We start from the raw sequence: 24,761 nt of genomic DNA, 5'->3' as shown, positions 1-24,761 counted from the left end.
CTGACTGAGCTGTGGATGACACAGGCGCATTCCAAGTCACGTTCTGACCCAGTTACACTTTATCAGGAAGACGCACTGGACCCCACTTGTGGATCAGCACCCAAGACGGACGAGAGGAGCATCACAGAAGAAGGTAAGGAAGGGAACACACAGAGAGGCTGAGATTTTGCCACAGATGCAACTGAATTTAAGGAGGTAAGTAAATATTTACAAAACGGGAGTGGCATATCAACACAGGCTGACAAAAGACCCTCTGCCCCTTTAATCAGTTCCATTTTATAAGAATTTTTTGGTAACAATGATTTAAAAAAGGTGAGAGAGGCAACGGTAGGCAGGGAGGGGCCTTATCATACATACCTCTCATGTTAAAAAATTCTGTACAGTAGCCTGTAAAAATAAACTAAGGCAGCTTTGGAAATTAGCTGGCTCAGTTTCCACTTGAGTTTACAATTTTAGGTTCTTAAATTTTTAGTAAAAATTCATTTAGGAGTTGGTTAAAAATTACCATTTCCTTTTTTCAAAAACCTGCTCTTATACCCCCTTCTTGCATAAAATCCTGCTCCAAAGAACCATGATCAGTACATTTTTTAAAAAAAGAAAATACGCTCTCATTTACATTCATCACAAATTCCATCAGACTCTGCCACGTGGCGATGAACCAGTAAGGTCAAGTCCGCACGCGGCCCCACGTGTCGGGACACAGCGGCCCCTCCGGGAACCACGGCGGCCGTGACGCCGGCTCGTCGGCTTGAACAAGTGAAATGTCTGCACACATCTCGGCTCCGCAGGGAACCCGTCGTCACTGCAGCCTCCACACCAGACGGAGAATGTAACGCAACAGCCTTAAGACAACCATGTGGGGGGGACCTTCTGCTTCTTGGTAATTATTCAAAAAGACCTGAAACAACAAAAGAAAAGCTGCTTATTTTCTCGGCCCTCGCTGAAGTGAACCAATCCCATCTCCACGGCAGCAGGTGGCAGCCCTTCGCCGAAGCCCGCCCGCCCACTCCCCCTGCAGACCTCTCCCCATAAACAGCAGGCACGCTGACCAATCTGCAGAGAAAAAGCAACCAGAAGAATGTTTGGAAAACTCAGAGAGAGAATCCCGCATCTCCGCGAGCCCCTCTGAAGACCACGTGTCCTGCCCCTTCGTGAGGAAGCGTCCCGGCTGCTGGGAAAGCAGCACCCCACCCGTGCTGGAGAACTGCCGCCCGGGCCACTGGAGCTGGCGTCCTGTGAACAGCGGACAGGGTGCAGGGGAGAGGAAAGAACGACCTGCATAGACGTGAAGTAGCTTACAGTCCAAGTATGTTTCAGACACTCCCCCCCAGGGTGACTTTCTGGGGGCTATTTACTTGAGAAACCAGTGAATTGGGGTAACGTGCTCCATGAAAGCTCAATAAAGTGGCGCCCTGGTGCGCCACTGTGCCTTGGCTGTGTGTGGTGGTTCTACCGGATTAACACTGTGGCCCAGCACTGTGCCCATGCCACAGACAGGGAAGTTCCCCCCGGAACCCCTGCACCCTGCCATGGGGAGCAGCACAATGAAAAATAAAAAGGCCTCTCCACCCGTGACCCCTACGTTTATGACGATCTAAGAAACTGCAGAAGTTGTTGCCGGGTATGGACGGTCCCTAAGGCCTCAGGGCCTGCTTTGAGTTCTAATCCACCTCTAACCCAAAGGTAAGTTCAAGGTATAAATTAAAGCAGCCAGGGTGGTAACGGATCACATCCAACTCCACACCAGCAGCCACAACCGTGTCCCAGTCAGCTCTGCAGGCCACCTTAGTGGGTTCCTTAATGGGAGCCGCACCTGAGACCAGCACTCTGCTCTGTCTGGGGAGGCTCCTAATGATTAACCCACCAGCCACGGATCCACCAGCCACAAGCCCACTGGCCACAACCCGGGCTGAGCACAAGGATCCAGCCTCAGACCCCACCCCGCCCAAGACAGCGCCCGCCAGTGCAGCTCCCTCCGAGACTGTTTCCACAAGCCCTCGGGCACCTGCTGGGCTGAACAGGACTGTGCTGAGACCCAGGCGCTTCCCTTCTCCTTCCAGAACAGGCCGGAGGAAATCAGCTCTGTCAGCGATTCCTGCGTAACCACAGTCTGTGATTTTATCTGTTACACACCAGATTGCTTTGTTTTGATTTAACTTTCAAAATTACTTGGCTTCTTCTGGGTGAGAAGAATTTGGGGGAAGGTTTTAGTTCAGACTAATATTAATAGGTTGAAAGAGGCTTATTCAAAATAAAACCACGACTTACTAAAATGGAGAAAGGATGTGCAGTGCTGGGCTCAGCAAGCACCTTGAGATGGGAAACCTCATGTCAACCAGGTATCACTGGGGCCTCAGCAGGACCAGAAAAAGGGGTAAAAATGACACCAACCAGGGAACCAGTCATATTGGGGACAGACACAAACCACTCGTTTAGCCAATTTTATATTCCAGAACCGGCAGTGTCTGGGAGGAAACACCTTCCACTCCAGCTTTAGGGACAGCAGGGGAGACAGTGACTGAGACGGTAGAAAAGTGAAAGTCACACCACGAGAGAGGTCTGCCCAAGTTTTTTTAGAGTTCTGCCTTTATCGCAAATATAAAGGACGTGAAAGGGATTAAAAGACATGCTGGGAGGGGCTGATGCAGGGATTTGTGGCAAAGGGACACCCACCCGATTCCTGACAGATGAGAAGCTGCAGCATCTCAGCCAGCAAGGACGCCAGACGCCTGCCCTCTCACGCGGCACGCGTCACAACAGGGCGCACGCTTTTAAGCCAGCAAACAATTGCTTTTGGACAATATTCAATGGAGGAAGCCATTACCACTAATTCCAAGGGCCGTGCCAGCCCAGAAAAGCCCTGACAGCTGGCACAGTGCTGAAGCTGCTGCTGGCTCCAAGGGTCCAGCCCCTATCTCAGAAACAGCTGGACGGGCATCCTGCTTCCGCAGGCTCGCTGCCCTCCGACACCTGCCCTGCACCACGAGCTCCAGCACGCGCTGGGCCTGACGATGCTAACGCAGGGCAGGCGGCGTGAGCGCCATGGCTGGCTGCGGATGTCCAGCCAGGCTCCGGCCATCAGTGCCACACAGACCGCGCGGCCCAGCCGGCACCAGCTCGCAGACTTCTGGCCTCCAGGACTGTGAAGAAACACATTTCCGTTGTTTCGGCCCCGTGTGTGGTCCTGTGGCACAGCAGCCAAGCTGGCTCCCACACCCTCCATTCCCAGGCCTTCGGCTCTACGTGAAAAACAGCACCTCTTAGATCAGTCGTGTAACGCGGTTTTAGTTTAAATCATAAAAATACTTTAGGAAGATCTATTACAATGACTCATTAAAAGAACTAAATGAGCTACTAAGTACAAACAATTCTGGATCCCAAGCCTCTCCATTGCTCACACACACTCAGTCACAGGTACCGAGTGTAGGGCCCATCACGGCAACAGGGTTCATCTCCCATGGTCTAGATCAGGAACTGTGTTATTTGGAGAAACTGACTTTACGGCCAGCCCACATGTCTGCAAGGAGACTCCTTCAACATCAGTGTTGCGTTTCCTTCCAGGAACCCATTCCTGACAGTCCCTGCTCCTCCCTGCAGGGTGCGGCTCCTGCAGCCCCAGGCCTGGCTGCAAGGAGAGGCGAAGCCCTGGGCTCCAACTCTGAAGCACGTGCCTGCACCCACTCGGTCTGATGGGCAGTCCACGTGTCACCCGCACCAAGTGCGGCACAGCAATGCACAGCCCATCCTAAGGGACCCCCCTGGTGCTGCGCTCAGTGAGGATGGCCCACAAGAAGCCACTACCGCAGCCCCACCTCGAGGACAGAAAAACATGTACACTTTCCAGAGAAATACAGGCTGATAGCAGAATGGAGTCAAGACACAGAGGCTCCTCCCAGTCACGAGAGAAAGGCAACAGTGCCTCTTCCTACGAAGCTCACTCTGGTGAGCGACAGAGCCAAACAAGTAAACAAGGTTCTACGACAAGGGCAATACAGAGGGAAACCTGATGGCCGAGAAGGCAGGCGGGCTGCGCAGGAAGGCAAGGGCCCATCCCCATGCTGAGTCCCGAAGGGAGGTTACTCAGGAAGGAAAGACGGACATTCCAGGAGACCACCGTGAGTAACGGCAGGAAGGCCAAAGGGCCCTGTGCTGGGGGAAGGAGCAAACAGCTCAGTAAAAATCGTCTTCTAGACGGTGCGTAAGTATTTGATTTCTCATAATAAACCAAAATGGAAAACAATGCCAAATTCTAAGATGTTTCCTCCAAGAACAGTCCCTTAAAAATAGGAAGAAAGTGGATTCATGGGCTCCAAGTTTCCCTGGGACAGGCTAGGACCATGTGACCTGAGACCCTGGCTCACCTGGGCAGCAGTTAGAGCAGGGACTGTGCTGAAGGCAAGCCCTAGAGCTGGTCCCTGGTGACTCACCAGGGGCTAGGAGCAGCCAGCCAGGGAGGAAGGTGGCCGGGCCCATGTGCAAGGGTAGAGGCTAGGGTGTCCACAGCCCCGGACAGCCCTGCGTGTGCAGCAGCTCAGAGTAGGACAACACAGCGTCAGCTACCACCAAGGGCCATCTTCAACTTACACCCCAAGTAACATGTTCCAGGTTACACTAGGAAATTTAATTACATTTTAATGCCCAAATAATCACAGTCAAACATGCCTTCTTGCTCAATCTAGGGAAGCAGGTGTGTGTGGGAAACAAGAGGCCTTGTCCCTAGGCCGCCTGGGGTACTGGTGAGGCTAACCCCGGCAAAGATGAGCCGGGCTCTGAAAAGCTGCCAGGACACACCAGGCCTCCAGACTTGTGTGTGCCCCAGCTTGGGGACAAGAAGAGTCACCCCTGCCACCACGAAACTACACAACTTGCCACACGCTTTCTGTCTTAACAACCCTGAGCCAGTGTGGTAGTGAGACCAAGCTAGAAGTGAGAATCAAGAATCCATGATCCCAACAATACAGCTCAGCCTGGAGCACAGTGCAGAGGGCCAGCCCACCAAACCGAGCTGCAAAGGCAGGGCCAATGATCGCGTAAGCACCACACACGCACACTTGGCAACACTCAGAGCAATTGTTTAACTTACTCAAAAACTCCTTTCTTACAAGGTTTCAACACTGAACCCCCAAGACGTCCTAAACTTTTTTTTTTAATGGATATATCTTCCACTGGTGACATTACAGGAGACTAAATTCTGGGATGTGAGACCAAAAAGGACTCTGACAAAGAGGGAACTGCTCTGGGTTCAGGCAAGTGAGCATGCGGGGGGGCCATATGCATGGCACTGGCTTCCCCAGGGGCTATCACGGCATCTTTGGGACAATGCTGAGCACCGTCATAATCAGAGGTGACAAGGTGGGGCAGGGACAGAGAGTGGCCCCAGTGGTCCTGAGGGAAGACCACCATCCCTCTACCCATTCAAAACCCATCAACCTATACAGTATTTTACATGACAAGTGAATGATGCAGGCTGCAGGACAGGGAATTCTGTGTGATGAGCAATGTGTTGATCTCCAGGGACATCTGGTCTCTGTCCACTGCGAGACCAAGGCTACAGTCACGTAACATCTCAGCCTGGATTTTATGTGGCTCCGCCATCCACTGCTATTCTCAGCTCTCAGGCCAGTGCTGCTACAAAGCAGCCCGAAGACCAAATTCACTTTCTACTTGTCACCCAGGCAACATGGGCATTTGCATAGCTTGTGCCCAACATGCTCTGCTGTCAGCACAGCTGTGGGTGGGACACCAGCCAGCCCCTGCACCAGAGCAATATTCCTACTTGGAAGCCAGGAGGGAGCTTGCCCGGGCACCTCCCGGACTCCCGGAACTCCCGGGAATCCCGAGGCTCCGGGTGACCTGCCGGGGCAGCCATGCGATGTTCAAATGTCACAGCTAAACGACATTTGCATGAATGCCACTTTCCTATTTCCAATGCATCATTTCAAAGACACTGTCACATTCAAGGCCTTTTACAGGACAATTAATCACTCCTCCAGTTCACTTAGTCGGGCCTGCCATGTACTGGGTTTTTCTCACACAACACACATGACCACCTACAGTAGTAAGTCAATGGCCCCTGGCCCAGGGCCAGGCTGGCTGGAAAGCAGCACCCCCACATCACCTGTGAGGGGTCACAGCAGGAAGGCCAGCCACAGGGAGGCCAGTGTTCCGAAACGCCCAGCCTCAGAAACATGCTAATGAGACGTGCACACTAACCACAGCTCCAACCTCTGCGCTAGTTCAGCTGAGAAGCCTAGTGAGGTCGATGCGAGAGGCGAAGGCTCACCTCGGGGACATCTCCATTTCCTCCTCCAGAAATTAAACCCCAGCGAGACTCTGAATCCCCCTCTGGGCACCTGCACCTGCTCTGGTTACGTGTTCACGGCCCACAGCCCCCAAACGCGAGGCGGCCGTGCAGGTGCCCCACCTGGCACACGGAGGGAGTGCTCAGAAGTGTCACCAGTGTGATGCAACCACGTCGGTTAACACGCACCAGTGCTTGACCTTATTTCACCGAGTTCCCCCAGACGGCACACGCCACAGGGCCGAGCGCACGTGTCTAACAGGCAGACAGCTTAAAAAACAGACAGGTGAACAGAGTTTCCAGCATCTGTTTCAACTCCAGAGAAATGAGAAACGTTTCAATTACTGTTCAATGTGACAGAAAAGAGAGAATGCCGGGATGAGGGGTGACAGCGTTTTCTAGCTATTACGTCTAAATGCTCTAGTTCAACCTTCACTATGTGCCTAAGGGACTGGCCCGACAATGGGGCCCCTATGCGTGAACGGATGGATGGAGTCAGGGTGCAAGGTGTGACCCCGAGGTCCCCACACTTGGCCGTGAGCTGTGTTTTCTACAAGATCACACTTTATCCTCAACAAGTCATGGAAAGTCTCCTTCAGAAAACCTGCGACCCACCGTTGTCATCAAGACCATCTGAAGGTCTCAGGGAAAGACACCAGGGCAGAGGTTACAGGAGGGCAGGCTCTGCTGTCACAGGCTTGGAGTCCCCGTGATGGGGGTCACTGTTCCTGTAGAGAGGAAACAGCATAAGGCAGGGGTGTGCAAGGCTCTTATAAAGCCAAACACTGAACTGCCTCATCCAATACCAAGGACACCACTGGCTAAACCTGAAAACTGTCACAAGCAGCAGGCGCCAACCGATTTACCCGACACATCAGTTTTGGCTACAAAAGTTGTCACCCTATGAATTCACGTGAGCAAACTGTGAGACAACTCACCGTCCTATGAGAGGGGTCTACTTTCCTTTTTCTCTTATCGAATTTGTTGGGGTGACATTGGTTAATAGAATTATATAGGTTTCAGAGGTACGAGTCTATAACAATCATCTATTATATGTGTTTAATATCTAACATGCAGATTTTTCATTATTCTTTATTTTTTTTGTTAACCCTCACCGAGGATATTTTTTTTATTTTTAGAGAGAGGGAGAAAGAGAGAGAAACATCAATGTGAGAGAGACCCGTCAATCGGTTGCCTCCCGCACGCGCCCCGGCTGGGATGGGAATCGAACCCGCAATCCTTCGGTGTGTGGGCTGCCGTTCTAACCACTGAGCCACACTGGCCAGGGCTCATTATTAACTCAGACAGTAACAAAAAGCACTTTATATTATTAAACTCCAGCATTCAACTAGTCAATTAGTGAAGGCCTTCAGAAGAATGCTGCCTGAGAACATGCATCTCCGGGGTTACATCTGGTTCATGCTATTACCAAGCAGGCTACAGCGCAGGCCTCTCCCCGGCACGTTATGCCCGGCACAGAACAGGATCATTTATATAAAAACAATACCCAGACAGCAGAGGGGGTGCGCCTGTTAGGAAAGACAGCACAGAGAGGTTTCAGGTTCACACAGAGCACATGGAAATGCTAAGGTGTGGACACGTCAATTAAACCTCTGCTTCCCGAGACCCAGCGTGTGAGCTCCTTTCTTCTCTGCTTTGTCTGGTTCAGTGCTGCGCTTCCGTCGGCAGGTCATTCCTTTGTTTCGTGCCCGCACACGCCCGGGGCACAAGTAGGAAGTAGGCCTTGTGAACAAAAGACACACTGTTTCTTGTGATCAAACAATGAAAGGGTTTTCACCCACCTCTTGGCCCATTCTAGAGAGTGTCTCAGCTTCGTGTGCTGTTGGCCCCTGTAGCCCACCACCGGGACATCCCAAGTCACTGCTCACCAAGAGCAGGGGACCCGAGCACAGAGCGACTCGGGGTGGGCAAGCCTCGGTCCTGGGGTGGGGGTGGGGGGACATGCTGGTTAGAGGACGTGTTTTTACGTCTAAAGGGTTCAGCACATGCTCAACAGCCTCAGACTACGAGCCTGGCCCATGGCCAAGAATCCCATCAAGGAGACACCATCCTGAAACCTGGTGAAGCACACGGCACCCCGCACCCTCGGAAGACCATGGCCCCACTTGCTGACACTCCCTCCAGCGGATAAGACCTGGACTTGCCCTTACACAACTTCTCAATGGTGAAGAAACTAGCAGAGGCTATTCAGGAACAAAGGGACACGTGCCACCCGTGAGGAAGAGGCGGAGTCAAGGAGCACAGGCAACTATGCGGAGCTGCTCAACTCCTTGCAAGTTACTCTACCTCGTTACAAAGCCCCAGACAGAGCCCTACCCTCTCTGAGAAGTCCTGTCCCTGGACGATGACTGTCAGCTCTGTGCTCACCTATGGTCCCCACCCCATCCCCCTGCAGAGTCCCGGAGCTGTAAGAGGATACCAGTAGGTGCAGGTCACTTAGCCACAAATCCATCTATGGTCCCACAACACGTTGTCTGTGGGCCTCTGCTACCAAGGCACTTTAATGCTCAATGACATGGTAAAACACACCACACAGCTGCCGCTGGCTGAATCTGTGACAATCTGAGCCTCATAAGTACTGAGTGTAACACACAATAACCCACTGAATTAAACAGGGGCCCATGGCCCTGGCTGGGTAGCTCAGCTGGTTAGAGCGTTGTCCTGAGACGCCAAGGTTGTAGGTTTGATCCTCGATCAGGGCATGTACCAGGATCAACCAATGAATGCATAAAAAAAATGGAACAACAGACTGATGTTTTCACTCTAAAATCAATAAAGTTAAAAAAAATAGGGACCCATGAACTTAAGTCACACTGTTGGCACACCTGGCAACGTTTGTTTGCATAAAGTCCAGGATTACACGTTACCGTAACATCGTTAACTCTGATGCTGATGACTACACTGAGGTCACGTAAGAGAATACTCAGTCTTAGGAAATACACACAAAAGTATTTAAGAGTAACGGTCTATCATGTCTGCAGCTTCTTCCCAAATACTTCAGAACATAACGTGTACATAGTATGAGGAGGGAAAGCGTTTGTTAGAGCAGATGTGGCAAAAAGTTAACCGTGGGGAGCGGAGGCAGCAGACAGAAGAGGGTTCTGTGTACCATTCTTGCGACTTCTCGGCAAGTCTGAAATCATTTCAGAACAAAGAGTTACAACGCTAGCCCGGTGCTGAGTGGTGAAGCTTCTATCGGATGGGAAGGAGGAGTGTCACCTGCCCTGGAGGTGTTCGGGGCATCGCACTGAGTCACGGGGGAAAGGGGACATGCAGTGGGTTTGCGCTCACCTGTGCCTCTCACTCCTGCTTCCAGGATTCAGACTCCACAGCTCCGTGGCATACGTTGCCCCACTGCCCTGACGCGGCCTGAACACACGACAACTACACGACAACTTCCTCTATTGCTCTAACTGGAAAAATGGGAGAATACCCTGTCAGGCTTCGCAAGGCTCGTGGCGATCAAAAGACCAACACTTCAGAAAAGGTACTGTCGCGGTATTAATGCAAATAAAGACGACAGATATTTAAAATTTTAAAATCTGTCCTGAAGCAGCGCAACAAGGTACACTGTCGCCCAAGGGCAGTGGCTTCCGCGTAAAGCCAGCCCATAAATTCAAGGCATCGCTTCCCCAAACGGTCTTCTGTCTCCCCACCAGAATTCTCCTCCCCCCGATATTCAACAATAAACCATCAGTGTGACTGCGGACAATGACTGTTTAATCGAACACTATCAAGGCAGGGGTCTGTGGCTCTGGGGGTCACTGGGTCACTACCCCGAGTTTCAGAGTCATGCTTGAACTGGCTCCTTGTAAAATCTGGAGAATGCATTTCCCTCCATTTCAGAAACATCAGGATATAACCTACAGTCTGTCTGTCCCTACTCCTCCCCCCAGTATCCCAGCAGACTGAGAATGAGTCCTTTATATTAGCAACTGCATTTGTGGCCACTGATTCACAATGACAAAATATAGCAACATAGTGCGATGAGATTTACACTCATCTTACCAAACACAATGAAAGCATATAGGTTACATAGGTTACCTTAAACATTAAACTGAAATAACACTGGGAGGAGAGGGAGGAAGGACACGACTTGGTAGATGTTGTCATCTCACCTTCAGTGCGGAGTCAAGGTGATGAAGACAACCTAATGGCCCGTGTCTCATCTGCCTGTGACTAGAACGGCTCACCCCTTCGACAGCCTACATGAGGGGATGGCTGAGCTCCAACCCACACGCCATCCTTAGCCCAGGTCTCATCGTTGACCACCTAAGGCCACCGCAGAGGGGCATCTACCAGACCCATCTGGGCAGGCTCAGGGGAAAGCTTGGTAGAGTCATCCATACTCCATAGAAGGTTAAAGAGAAACTTTTACAAAATATCCTTAAACACACTTGGCTCTGTGGCCAGAGGCTCTGATCTAGTCCCTGGGAAGAGCTGTGCTGATGTACCTCGGTGTCCAGAACTCCTGGACACTGAGGCAACCAGGGCCCAAGGGCCTCATCTCTTGGGCAGCACCACCCAAGTCAGATCAGGTCCCAAGGACATCTACAAACCGTCTCAAGATAGGGCAGGAGGCAGGCCCAGCCTGTTGTTGGTTCACTGCCAGACTCACCCTGAGAGTCTGCCAGGCTGGATTATGGGCACAAATGCCAGAATCAGGGATTCGGATCTAGCCAGCCCACCCTCCTGAAGGGACCCATATCCGCCCGCCTTAGCATGGGGACCAACATCCTGCATACACTGGGGCCCTGTTCCCGATGAGCTCCCCTCATCCAGCAGGAGAGCCCTACCCACCACACACAGTACCACCAGAACCCCTTCAGAGAAACGACGGTGGAAGAAATGGGGGAAACAGTAACTTTACTGACACGGTATAAAACAATCACCAATTTCAGATCGAGGCTGAGAAGGAACTCCTGTTCTGTGAGCTGGCCCATGTCAGGTGCAGGATGCCTGGCATTCTGCCAGCTAAAGACAGTATCCTAAGCGACATGTCCCATTTAATGACAGAATCACACTGTCGCACATTTCCCACCAAACCCCTCCCCCCCCATAGGAAGGTATGAAAAGGGTCCAATGTGACTTTTCTGAAAGTCCCTAACCCCCTTACGGAGATTCTGCAGTGAAGAAAGGAAAGGCGCCCTCGTAATGGGAAACTACCCACATGTTTAAAAAAGCTTCAAAGGCACTGTCTGTATACGGACAGGAAAACAGGAATGATCGAGCGCTATTAACAGGTAACATCCATTTGCTTAGCAACAGCACGGACATTCAGTGCAGCATAGAAATGCTGGGGTGTCCTAAGCCTGACCTCCCTCCAGAGGAAAAAGAGATTTAAAACTATTTTTAAGACGTACTTACATGAAATGATAGTGCTCAGAAATAAAGCAGCCAGGAGGGAAGTGACACAGGAAGAATGATATTAACATTTACTTCCTACAAAATCAGGTTCAAGTGTCTTCCTTTTAGAGAAATCAACAGAAATATCTTCATACATGGTTGTTTGAAAAAAAAAAGTAAACTGGCCAGAATTACATGATATCACACACTGGCTAGTGAGTCCCTTAGAGGAGGTGGTCGAAGATGCTCATGAGAGCCCCATTTAGCTCAGAGTTAAAGCCTACACACTTTAAAGTGTCTTCATGGGGAAAGGGTGTCCAAATGGTAACGTAGAAAGACTCTGGGCAAGCAAAACATACACTCTGTCTACAGGATAAGACAATGGGCTTAATTTAAAAAAAAAAATCAAAAAATCATTGCACACCTCAAAAATTTAAGTGGCAGTCAACTTGGGGGTGTAAATTTTGTACTCCAAATTACAGGCTATTAATAAACGGCCTCCTAATCCTAACACACTTCATTTATGACAGTCCAAGGATAGCCATGGGGCCAAAAGGACACGGCTCCCGCTCTGACCCACGTCACCAGCAAACCACAGGGCATCATTTCCTTGCTGAGTGAAGATGGAAAGTTAAAAATTTCTAACTTTCACCTAAAGGGAGTGCAGACACACCTCATATGGACTGAAAACTATGTGAACATGTATGTGGGGCTATTTCAAAGCATATAAACAACGCCCTTTTTAAGCTCGATGGTTTAAGGCTTGTGTTCAGGAAACCCCTGGGCCAGCCTGTCCTGGGTTCTGCTGAACTGCCCTGACCTCAGTTCAGCCGTAACACAAACGGAAAACGGGAGACAGGAGGAACAGTGGCCGGTCACACACAGGCAGTACCTGTCGCTTCCAGACAAGCCCTGGATGATTAGTAGTCATTTTATTTTACATGGTGGGGAGAGGGAGGGAGGGAGGAGAAGAGGGGTGAGTAAGTAAGAAAACCTCATTACCCTCCGTGGGTAATAGGCGTTGAACTCGTCCCCGATCCGCCGAAGCTCCTGTGCGATCCACATCTCCGGGCGCAGGTCCGCAGGTAGGGCCTGAGACTGCCGCATGGAGGCTGCACCGGAACAAAAACAACAATCACATCGTTTCTGCGACATGTGGACAGGCCCGCAGGCAGCAAGCCCCTCTCACACATGCACTCACGTTCTTGGAAGCTCCCTGACTGCAAGAGCTACAATGCACATTACAGATCACCATGGCTAGTCCGCCCCATGGCTCTGGTTAAAAAGTAGGGGATGTGCAATAATTTCCTTTCTCAAAACCTGAGACTAAGTACTGCCAAATTCAAAAACTTCCTGGCCAATCAATCACATACTTCCACTTCACGAAGGCAAACACACGCAAACATGGTACAATAAATATCGCCAAAGAAACACACAGGAAACACATGAGAATGTAAAAATCGAGGCTGTCAGTAAAATAGCTTTGATCTTAATACAAGGTAAAATTCCTAGGAAAAACTTCAAACATCACAGAGGAGTGTAAGACGAAATGGTCATTCTATGCAAAGCAAAATAAGTGAAACGTGAGAAAGGAAAACGGGCCGCCTGGGTGACTTCGTTTCTATGGAGGTGGGTGCAGTGCTGCGGCTGATGTCACGAGGGCCACCACGGGGCCCAGTCAAAGCGTAACTGCGCTCTTCGTCTCTATTAACGCAGCCAATGGGTGCAAGTCTGCAACCCCAAGTGGGGGCAGAAAACGTTTTGGGTGTAAGAGCAAAGGCATCTTTGATGAACAAAAAAGCAAGCGGGAGGCTTTCCTTAGGCCATCACTAATGTCCACACCCGCTTGTTAACGGAGCCATTAAAGCCACGTGACAGCCAAAAATGAAGGGGGAAAAAAATGCAAGTCTTCAGAACATCCCATCACCCACGGGAAGCCGGTCTCCACATGCCCCAGGACACACGGTGCCCACACCTGGAGAGCGGCGCAGAAGGCAGGCTCGGGGAGCGATGTGCCTCCGGCTGAAACAGCTCGTCACATACATCCAGTCATCCTGCTGCTAAGCTGGGCAAAGCGTACTCCTAATTGAACATCCGTGTTCCCTTTCAACCACCACCAAATGCGTTAAAACCTACAGTAATCAGAGCTCACAATAACAAAAATATAGCTTCCTGTTTTGTATTTTTTGCAGAATTTTTCTTTTTGTATTTTGTACTTTATCATTATAAAGCTGCTGTTGAGGCATAGCTTCTGTAAAAGCGCATAAAAGTGAACTCCTTGGCCCTGGCCAGGTGGCTCAGTTGGTTGGAACGTTGTTCTATACATCAAAAAGGTAGCAGGTTCGATCCCTTGTCAGGGAGCATACAGAAAGCAACCTATTGATGGTTCTCTCACATCAACGTTTCTCTCTCTCTCCCCCCTTCCTTCCTCTCTCTTTAAAAATCAATAAAAACAAAAAACTGAACTCCTTGAAGAGTTTTAACCAAGTCTTCTCCAAATTCCTGCCTCATCCTGTCTGTCTTCCAGCTCCTACCCAAGGTAATTGCAGTGATCCTACAAATGCAGCACCGGAGAGGGGCAGGGCACCCCATGTGGGGCGGGGAATTAAGCCAGAGGGAAACTGCACTGACAGGAAGGCATGGCGGGGAATGTCAGAGCTGATGATGGGGAACTTTCAGGATAAGCTAGGCGTGTCCATGGACACCCATCCAACCACATGAAAATCACTCTGGCTGAACCTTTGTCATGCAAATATTTCTACGGTTACTATGTAAAAGTCCATAAACTTAAAGTTTAAATGACTAAACTGATAGAACACACAATTTCAGGGTAGAGTCATGCCAGGTGGTGATGTAATAGTTGACTCCCTTTCCCTGGGTTTATAACTCTCTAAGGATTGACCCTATTACAGGTACCAAACCATGACTTTCATTTTATACCATCAGCAATCAAGCGTTCTTTCTGGGCTTTGAAGCTTTTAGAAAGTGAAGTCACCCTTGAGGGGAAGGAGAGCATCCTCCTCAGAATGCCTACCCCGCCCGCACCGGAGCCTGCAGAGCGCCTCATGCCGTCATCTCAAGCGATGCTGCTACTGGCCTGCAGGGAGATGCACCTGCCCACACATGCAGGTGACCGGCCCGGCCCCGCCAACTGGCCCCCTCGGCCACTTAGAGCCAGCATCACCTTCCTCTCCTGGGCTTCAGAGCCCGCTCAGTGCTCACTACACAAAGCTTTCCTTAAGGGTAACCTGCTTGCAATCCTAGAGCCAGATATGAAGAAAACGCCAACTATCCAAAGAAAATCTGCGAAATAGAGGTTGTGTTTTACAAAGATGGTGGATGGGTAAAAAATGCTGCAAGTTACCTGATGCTAATAAATCAAGATAGTTGCTACCTTACCAGCAACTCTGAATGCCCATGTGCCAGACACTGACCCAGCAGGTGGTCTGGGCACATCAACCAAAGAGGCCAACCTCTGCCTCCCACAAAGCTTACATTCTTGTGGACTAAATGCTAAATTTTAACTAAATGTTTCCTCTGGACAAGGATATTTATAAGTATACTTGATATAAAACAAAACTGACTGCCCTGGTTACTTGCCCCCAGTGGTAGCAGAAGCCTGCTGAAGTATGTGGTTTGAAAGGTTCTGTCTGGCTTGTGCTTGGGCCGGCAACCAGAGCACCATCAAGGGAGCCAGTCCAGGCAGAAGTCCGCTTATCAGACCAGCGCCTGGGGACCTAGGGAACTGGTCAACCTGGCCAGCAGCTAAGGAGGAAACATGGAACCTTGGTGGCCAAATCCAACTGCTCCCCTTAGACATCAAGGCCCAGCTGTTTTGGGGAAGGAGGTGAAGGAAAGAAACGGATGTTTCTTCTACACAAAAGAAAACTTCAGTAGCTTTAAGTAAGCTGTTATCATAAATAAACACATAGATAGAAACACATCCCTGGGGTGAGGCAGGGTGACAGGAGGTGGTGTGTCTGTGGGAGGCCCTGGACCTGCACTCTCCAAGCTCCCACGTGACTCAGGTGCAGGGAGACTAATACCAGACCCTGGGAAGTACTGAGCAAAGGGGAAGAGATCCGTGTCTTCAGAGAATATTTATAAGGAGAGTCCCAGTGGCCAAGGTTAAGGATTAGATCAGCGTGCGAGCACACACCAGCTGGCCACAACGCAGGTCAGTGAGAGAGCGGCCAACTGTACGCTTAGGCGTATGGTTTTAAAGCTGATCTGGAACAGTGACAGACAATGCAAATCAACTTTCTCAAAGGAGGCTGATCTGCCGGAGCCACTTGAATAGCATCTATCGCCATTTGGGGCTTTTTAAAAGAACTAGGTTTGTTTTGTGTGTTTTTTTTGAGAGGCAAATACTTTTCTGGCTCCTTCAACCTGTACACCTAAAATTAATGACCAACAATCAGCCTGCAATAAAACCTAGCATATCTATCCACAGAATATATGGTTATAAAGTAAGATTATAAGACAAAAACTCTATCTTGAATAACTTAAAAGGCATCTCATTCCTGTATTTTAAAAGGGTAATCTTAAACTCAGTTAATACAGTGCAGTTTTTCACATACATTTCAGAGACCATTTCTGAAGTGATAAAATATCTTGTCTCTTGGTGGGTAGAAGCTCTTTCTTTCTTTTCTTCTGTAAAAAAATTTTCTGTGAGGTCACAGACTATGTTGTAGGCCCTGGGAATATATAAGTAAACAAAACAGATAAAATTCCTACCCTCGTAAAGCTTACATTTCAATTGGAGAGAAACAGACAATAAACATAAATTGCTAAGTAAAGTACAAAACAGCTTTAAGGTGGCAAGTGCTATGGTTTAAAAGAATAGGCTAGGGTCTATTCAAGAGTGCTAGGGGCTGGGACGGTGGCCAGAATTGGCCTCACCTACAGGGTGGCATCTGAGCAAATAATCAAAGGAAATGGGGCTGAAAGAAAGGTAAGAATGGTAAGACCCACATGAACTGCATTCTATAAGTTAAGAATAAACACTTTATAATAAAATGACTTCTGACAAGCTGAGTTTGCTCATAGAGGAAGTTGAGCAAAAGTTACTTACAGCTCTTCCATTCTTCCCCGGGAGGTCTGAGAAATGACAAAGCATCTATAACCCAATTATCACCTTAATTGTTAAAAAATAAAATTCCACCCGTCTCAGTGGTGGTAGCGCGCTTGTGGAACTTTATTCTGTTTGTTGTGCGTTAAGTGGTTTGTTCTCGTGGTCACACAACTGTAATCCACAAAGTGTCCTTCTGTACACGAATCAAGTGAAGTATGAGGCTGGCAAATACCCTTTCCAGAATAGCTTAGCCCTGGTTGGGTGGCTCAAGTCGGTTGCCTCCTGTACACCAAAAAAAGGTGGCAGGTTCGATTCCTGGTCAGGGAACATACTTAGGTTGCAGGTTCGATCCCAGCTTGGGGCGCATACAGGAGGCAACCAATCGATGCCCCCTCTCCCTTCCATTCCCTAAAAATCAATGGAAAAATATCCTCAGGTGAGTAACAAAAACAAAACAAAACAAAACAAAACAAAAACAAACATATATATTATGGAGGATTTTAAAAAAAAGAATAGCTTAAAGATACTTGCGTTTGATACAAAAACAGAAAGCAGCGCTGCCCAAAGTTTCTTAGACAAGGAACACATAAAAATGGAGTGTTTCCCAATCCCTATGCTGATACAGTAGCTGCTAACAATTACTGAGTTCCTACCATCTGCAGATAGCAGGGGAAGTATTTTTTGGGGATAATTTCATTTAATTTTTTCACTCATTCAACAAATACAACTGAGCACTTGCTTGTGCCAGACATCATCCTAGACTCTGGGGATACAGCAGGAAACCAAAGAGACAAAATCCTTACTTTTCTAGGAATGGATATATAATAGGTCAGGCGGTAACAGTGCTATAAAGAGAAATCAAACCAGGCGAAAGGGGGGTGGAGGGTGCTGCTAATTTATTTTAGGTTGACCAGAGGTTTCCCTAATAGGATGGCAGTGGGTTTGCTGAGCAAAATTGTGTCTAGGCAGGAGATACAGCAGAAAGAACATGGTCAGTATCTGACTCTATTTAAGGTAAGTATTATTTTACAGGAAACTGAAGGCCTAGGGATATTATTTTTTTGTATGTGTCCATGTCTCGTAACAGGCAAACCCAAAACCTGACTCCAGTCTACTGACCTCAAAATGCATGTCTGACTCTGCCAGCGTAAGACATGCATTTAATTTACTCACTAAGCTTAATTTCAGTGACTGTCACATTTGGTCTGTCACACGAGAACAACGCTAACAAGTCAGCCCGTCAGCCCCACAGTAGTGTTGGTCAAAACCAGAATTACGTTCCCTTAATTCTGTCCCACTGTCAAGGAGCACCACGGTGAAGGGATCCAGGTGTGGTCTCCGAAGGTGCACGTGGACCTGGTGGGGTTTGAGGGCAGGGAGTGCCACAAAAAGCACACCGCTCCACCCTCAGTCCCCTAATCCTACCTGGATACTCAACCCAACAACCCCCTTGCTAGTAATACAGTCCCCCTATCAAAACGAGAACCCATGTTTCCATTTCTACTCTACAAAAGACAAGTATCGGGCATAAATATTGTACTTTCCTATCTGCAAGATGCCTACCAACCATAAATGCCAACACCTGGTCAACAAAATGGGGCTTTATTAGAGACAAAAACTCTTTTATTACTACATAGGAAGGCCAGATTTTTAACTGCTAAGGCAATTTTATATGAATGTAAAAACTCTTCAAAGGGGAAATTCTGATGAGGTGTATTTTTACCCATAGGAAATGTAGTTTCCGCATTTAAGAAAGCATTTCACTCCATAAACGTGGCACTAAAACTAAAAAAAAAAAAAAAGACAATAAAATATAAACTGCTCTTAATGTAAACTGCTCAGGGGCTGTCACCTGAGGGCCACACAAGGCCAGCGCCAGTCTCTCAAGCACCATTCTGAGCCAGGACAGCCTTTGAGGTCGTCTAGTTTTCTAACCAAACCCACTCAGCAAAACTTCAATGCTACTGTGTCAGGCACAGGCAATTTTGTCAAAAATGGGATGGTAGTGGAATTTTCATCAAGACTCTTAGAAATAACTTTTTGAAATCCAGCATTTACTGGTCACAGCATTTCCTATAAGAAAAAATGCCAGGAGGTATATAACTAATCCATTTTTCTACAGTGAGTGGGCAGGTGAAAAGGAGGGCCTTTTTCAATGACAAAGAACTTCAAGTCACTCAAGGATATGTGCTATTTAATGAACAGACTGCTCTGGCTCAGCTACAGAATTATTTTCCAACCCATATGGTAATTTCAAATCTTAAAAGCTCAGCCACTGAAAACATTAATACTGTGGTTAAGTGGCTGATAGTGAAATTAGGCTGGGGCTTTCGGGAAGCGCTTTCTGTAGCATTGCCTGCTAGGGTGGGAAATAAAAACCCTGACTGTCAGTTCACAGTGAACCCAACATCAGTGAACCAAACCCGCTGTTTTTCACTGAATGCCCGACTCCTGCACCGTTACCAAGGCAGGTGCTCGAAGGCACTGAGGCATCATCATGAGATTCACCGCCACTCTTTTGACACCCAGCTGTCCCCTCCCCTCTGCGGGGTGCTGTGAAAAGTCACCAAATGGGGACTGTGTGGGGGGGATGTTGTGTCACACCTGCATTCCCGCCACTGCAGTCTCGTCTGAGGGACAGCACTGGCACGGCTCTCACTTCCGAGGGGGGCGGCCGCTTGAGTTCCCATCACATCACCCCTGACTGTCAAGTGCGGAACCAGAAACCATATTACGATCCACAGAAACACTGACTCTATGCTGTCTTCAAAGCTCAATAATCTACAACACTGGGCAGAATCAAGGTGTGATTTTAAAGTGACCCACATGGGTGAGGCTGAGAATCATCAATACTCAGCTCAGCAGCAGGAAAGGATGCCTGGCAGAGACAGGGAATGTACGGCTTTGTAGAAACCATTGATTTTAAACACACAACAGGACATACCTGGGCACACATGTGCACTCAGCAGGGACCGTGGGGCTGACACCTCGGGGCTGTCCACCTTTACTCCCTGAGCAGAGTCTGAGTCAGCCAAAAGCCATCCATAAAGGACCCGCTCAAGGACCATCTCTTTGCAGGCTCCCAAACCTGCACTAAACTGATGCCAAAAGAATCCCTCCAGAATGTTGAACAGAGGCACTGCCTCTGCAGGTGCTGCGTTCACGTGCAGAATAAAAACCCCGGGGTGTTTGTTTAACCCAATAGTCTGCTTATGTATCTGCAGAAATATCTATCGATTCAGTTATCCAGTTTATAGGCGACCAGCCTGCCCAGGTTTCCCGGGGACACCCGCCAGTGCGATCGGGCCGTGCTGCCTGCTCCGGAATTCCCGGTGAGCCACAGGGGAAGGAGGGCCACTGTCATCCAGGGAAGGTTGACTACAGTCATCGCTGCAGGATCATGCCCGGCTCTGCCGGTTCTCAGACATCAATGAGCCAGAATCCAATTTACCCCCCTCCCCCCCCCCCCCCCCCCCCGCTAGGTCTACTTCTCGCATAATTTTGTTTGTTGGATAAATCCTCTCTCAATTCCACTGAGCCACTGAACAACAATGAAAGTGATTAGAAACGAAGTAAAGCGACAGTGGTTGGCATCGGTGCTCACAAAGTCCCTAATCATCTTTCGGGTACCCAGTGTCGAGCGTGGGCGGCGACAGGAACCCGAGACAGTGCTTATGAGCAGCTGCTGGGACGGATTCCACGGTGGAGAAGTTGCAAGACGGGGCAGTGTTTCTCTGCTTACTCTTGCAATGTGCACGGCCACCGCTTTCATGTGGCTGTGAGTTAGAAAATCAAAACCCCCTGCTTCGATCAGTTTCCAGGCTGACCATTTGGAAACTGCCAGTAAACCAAGGCTGTGAAGCTGCGTGTCCTTCACCTCCCATCGCCACCTTTCTCTTACAATAAACTAAAATGCCAAAGGCATTTCGGCCAAGGAGCTCCGCCATTCTCCTCATTCCCTGCTCAGCATCAGAAGACCTATTTCTCCTCTTGGCTGCGGGGTCCCCACTCATGCTGACATTCGCTAGAAGCCAGTGACACCCCAGCAACAAACCCGGACCCTGTGGTTTTATGTTAAAAGACATAACTGGCTAACTCCTGGTCACAGCAGAAGCCCAGCACCAGCATCTCACACCAGGCAGGGACCGGCGCAGAAGCCTCTGCAGACTGATGAGGCCCAGCCTCAGTGCCCACTCCAAGGGCAGGGCACTTTTTCCAAAGGTACCAAAGTCCTCACTGAAGGGCATCAGGTGCTACAAAGTTCCTGCTCGCAGGAAACTGAAATGCTCCCTGGGGCTACAGGGTCTACAATCTCTCTCAATCATCACCCAATCTCTCAATCGTCCCAAACCTGGTCCTGAACCAGCTCCTCCTGTGCCTTTTACCAGGAGCCCTGGGGAGACCCCCATCATCACCCTGGTCCCCTCGCCTGCTCCAGAAACCTGTGCTCTGAGTGGTGTGCTGCAGGCCTGCACTGGGGCTGGCCAGGGTGGGACACAGGACACGACTCTTCTTGCTTTCCCAGCACTGACTCAGCCCCACTGGCTCGGCAGCTGCAGCTGGACTTCTGCAGCCCCAGGTTCCTGTCAGAGCACTAGGGGATCTGACAGGTGCCCTCTTATTGTGAAAAACAAATAAGAAGTCGCCCACTCAGTACAAATGAAGACTAACCCTGAGCTGTAAGACAGACAACACTGCCAAATCCCTCTCCTGACAGTGCAGAGGATGTCCTATACAGAAAACTCATTTTAGCATTTACTCCAGCAACACTATAAAAACAAATGCATTTTAGAGATCTTTTGAAAGTAAATATGCCACTCCATACAGTAACTCGCTGAAGGCCATTCTGAGAAATAAAGCGTTAAAAAATTTGAAGTTGCCAGCTATGGGTAACTATATGTTGTTCCTAGCCAAAAATCAGATCTTTGGGAGGAAATGTAAATTTAAACTCAAAAATAAAAATTCCTGACTACAGAGTACGTGTGGCTTCCTCTATGAAATTCAACAGTGGCAACAGGAAACAGGTGAGAAAAATCTCTTCTCCTATATTCACATCAGGGGTCTTACACGTTACTGCATTTCATCTCAGTGATAGTGAAGATCCAAGCATGGGGCAGAAGCAGAACTCTAAAGAGCTACATCTTAAACAGCTTTTCAATTCAAGCCTGTAAAAGTCTACCAGTTTTATTTACACAGTTAAAATTCATAATGGTTACCCACAAAGGGAGGCACGGGTCTGAGAGCACGGACCCAGGGTTAGTGATAACTCACCAGCAGGATGAGGCACCATGAAATCTTCTCACTTAAAAACTCATAAAAGCCAACCGCGTAGACAAGAAACACATTTTACACCTCAACTCCAGACACTATTTTACATAATCGCAAAGATGTAAACGTCGTGTTTGAACATTTAATGGTTTAAATATTTGTCCTCAAAGCATGTCTGTCACAGTTGGGCTGCCTGACTCCTCCCCAGAAAACTCGCAGAACTCGTGTGTCCTGACCGAACACATTCATGCTGGAAGCACGGAGCCCACCTCTGAGAGACACAGGCGAGAAACACAGGAATGAAAAGGAATTAAAACTCTGCATCAAATAGAAGGAAACGGCAGGCTGCAGCTAGCAAAGCGTCTACGTGGTACAGTGGAAGCCTGATCAGAAAGGCGGCGTGAGCCCAGTCCCTTCACCCACTGACCAGCCTGTCCTAACCGGCCAGGCCACCACCTAACCTCTGCACACAGCAACTCTGAGGGAGGGTCCTAGGCCCACTCTACAAGCCACAACATGTCACGCTGGCGGTGGTGCTCCATGCCCCACGCAGGGAGAGAATGGAGGCCACAGCATCATTAGCGCCTGCATGAGCCTGACACGTGCAGAGCCCTCTGCAGACTGCTGGCTTCAAGGGTCTTCTACCTGCTCAGGTTCACACATTCTTCCTCCCTCCAGGGACAGCAGACAGGGCTGCTGGCCCCGCTCACACAGGATGGGTGGACAGAGAAACCCACTGTGCCATACAGATGACACCAAGGCTGTCCTAATTCAGGGCAAGCCCCCCCCACCCCCCTCCAGTGACCACACCGGACCCCAGCCACTGCGCATACCCTCCTCTGTCAGGACAGGACACTGGTCTCCAGCTGGGGGGAGGGACTTGCCCAGGGGTTGTTAATGGGTCACTGGAAGGACCAAGACTGGACTGGGTCACCCGCTGGAACTTTCCACTCCCACAATCGTGGCAGGCTATAAGGAAAAAGGACTGGACAGAAAACAGAGCTTGTGTACTGTGTGCACCAGGCTTTCCTCACAGAGAGCACACACTTCCAGGCTTCAGAGGATTTTACATGGGAAAATCCAGTGAGAAGGCGGGGACCTGTGGGCACTCGGACACTGAATTAAACAGTACCCGAGTGCTCACTAAACCTACAAACACCTCTGCTCCTGCTGTGCTCCAAACCATTCTCTGAAGCTGGTCAGTTGCTTTTGACTAACTCAGCAGAATTTATGCTCATGTGTAAGTAAAATCAAGATGTAAAGTCAAACATACTTTAACATAATACATATGCTAACATACTATATACCCAGAATTCATACTTTGTATTAGGAAACTTCTCAAGGGACTAAAAGAGACAAACAAGAAACCTTTTGATTTTTTCTGCAGCACTCTTACTCTGTAGGAAAAAAACTCAATAAACGGAGGTTGTCAAGCTTGGCTACACTAAACACCTTCGCAGACGCACGTTCACGGGAGGAAAGCAGGCCCCGCCCTCGTAAACAAGCATCTTAAAAAGTCTCAGATTATTCATTAAGTCTATAAATTGCTTATCTTAAAATGTTTTAGGAATTGGATTGGGAAGCATGCTCTGGCCCAGAAATGTGATATACTCTGGGGAAAAAAGAAGGTCCAGAGGAACTGAGTTGACAATGGTGTAGAATCTATTTGTTATAATACACACACCCTCTTAAGACTGAAATGGTTGATTCCGCTTTTTAAAATTTTCGCTTCAAAACCATTTCCACTCCTGAGGAAGGGCAGCAAAGCCCGAGCTAACGCGTTATGGACGGTGCAGAGTACCCGAGGCCAGGGTGAAGCCCCGCTGCTTACAAACCAGATCCCATTTTCTCACTCAATGACAGTCCCCTCTCGGTGTGCAGCTACTACTCATGCTGTCAACTGGCCTGTGTCCACTGAGAGCGGAGGTGAGAGGGAGACAAGCTGACCCTCACCCCTGGCCCCGAGGTCACACCAGAGCCTGCTCAGGGCTGGCCCTCCCATTACTGTCTAACCATGCATCCAGTCCGGGGTAGAGAACAGTGGAAATACAGAGTGAACCTGGGCTTCCCACAGGACTTGGTGGACACCAATTCATTCTAAGCAAACGCTTAAAACCCTTGTAAGCTTTTTAACATTATTACAAACGTGGTTAAACTTGCCCACCAGGGAAACGTCACCAGCACTGATGGCTGGTATCAGTCCGTCACCCCATAGCACGTGAGGAAAAGTCCCCAAGGACTGGAGTAACTCACAGTAACTCGTTCAGAAGCAAAACCCACAATTTAAATTAATGATGGAAAAAAGGGGTGGAACCGTCTCAGAGAAAAGGGAAAAGCTGTTTTAAATTCTTGATTCTGTTCAGGCAAAGAATGTTTCTAACATGAAATCAACAAGTAACAAACAATCTGCCTCTGCCTCGATTGTGAAAACACCCGCATTCTTTTGATTGAACTCTAGAGTGGAGTTTCTGCCAAGTCAAGCGAGCGGTGTTCCACAGGTGTCCTGCTGTGTCCCAACGTGAGCCCAGCACCGAGAGAGGCAGGGTGCGGGTCCCCAGGTGTCACTCCATAGCCCAAACTTTCCCACTGAAGCCAGGGTTCTGCTCAGGGTGATTGCAGTTCAATTGGCAGGGTAGGGGTTATTGGGACCCCCTCCTGCCCCAACCAGGCCAGTTTCTAGAAAATACTTTCTTCCTTCTTGCTTGTTTTCAGACCTGGGGTCCAGAATTATGGTAGCATTTCCAGATGAAC

At 49.1% G+C, this 24,761-nt stretch overlaps 1 protein-coding gene across 3 annotated transcripts in view; it reads right to left on the bottom strand.

Annotated features, from left to right (window-relative positions):
- Positions 1-403: 403 nt before the first annotated feature.
- The window catches only part of BCL2L11 (BCL2 like 11), a 39,159-nt gene continuing 14,801 nt past the window's right edge, over positions 404-24,761 (bottom strand). For all 3 annotated transcript variants that reach the window (XM_016216201.2, XM_016216203.2, XM_016216202.2), the window contains exons 3-4: positions 12,671-12,780; positions 404-898 (exon numbers count right to left, since the gene is read on the bottom strand). In XM_016216201.2, coding sequence (XP_016071687.1) covers positions 800-898; positions 12,671-12,780 — 209 coding nt within the window. In that variant the 3' untranslated portion in view covers positions 404-799. The remainder of the gene's footprint in view (positions 899-12,670; positions 12,781-24,761) is intronic.

Source organism: Miniopterus natalensis, chromosome 13 (genome assembly GCF_054644295.1).
Source record: "Miniopterus natalensis isolate mMinNat1 chromosome 13, mMinNat1.hap1, whole genome shotgun sequence".
NCBI lineage: Eukaryota > Metazoa > Chordata > Mammalia > Chiroptera > Miniopteridae > Miniopterus > Miniopterus natalensis.
The sequence above is the reverse complement of the archived record's forward strand: the minus strand, read 5'-3'. Positions and strand labels throughout refer to the sequence as shown.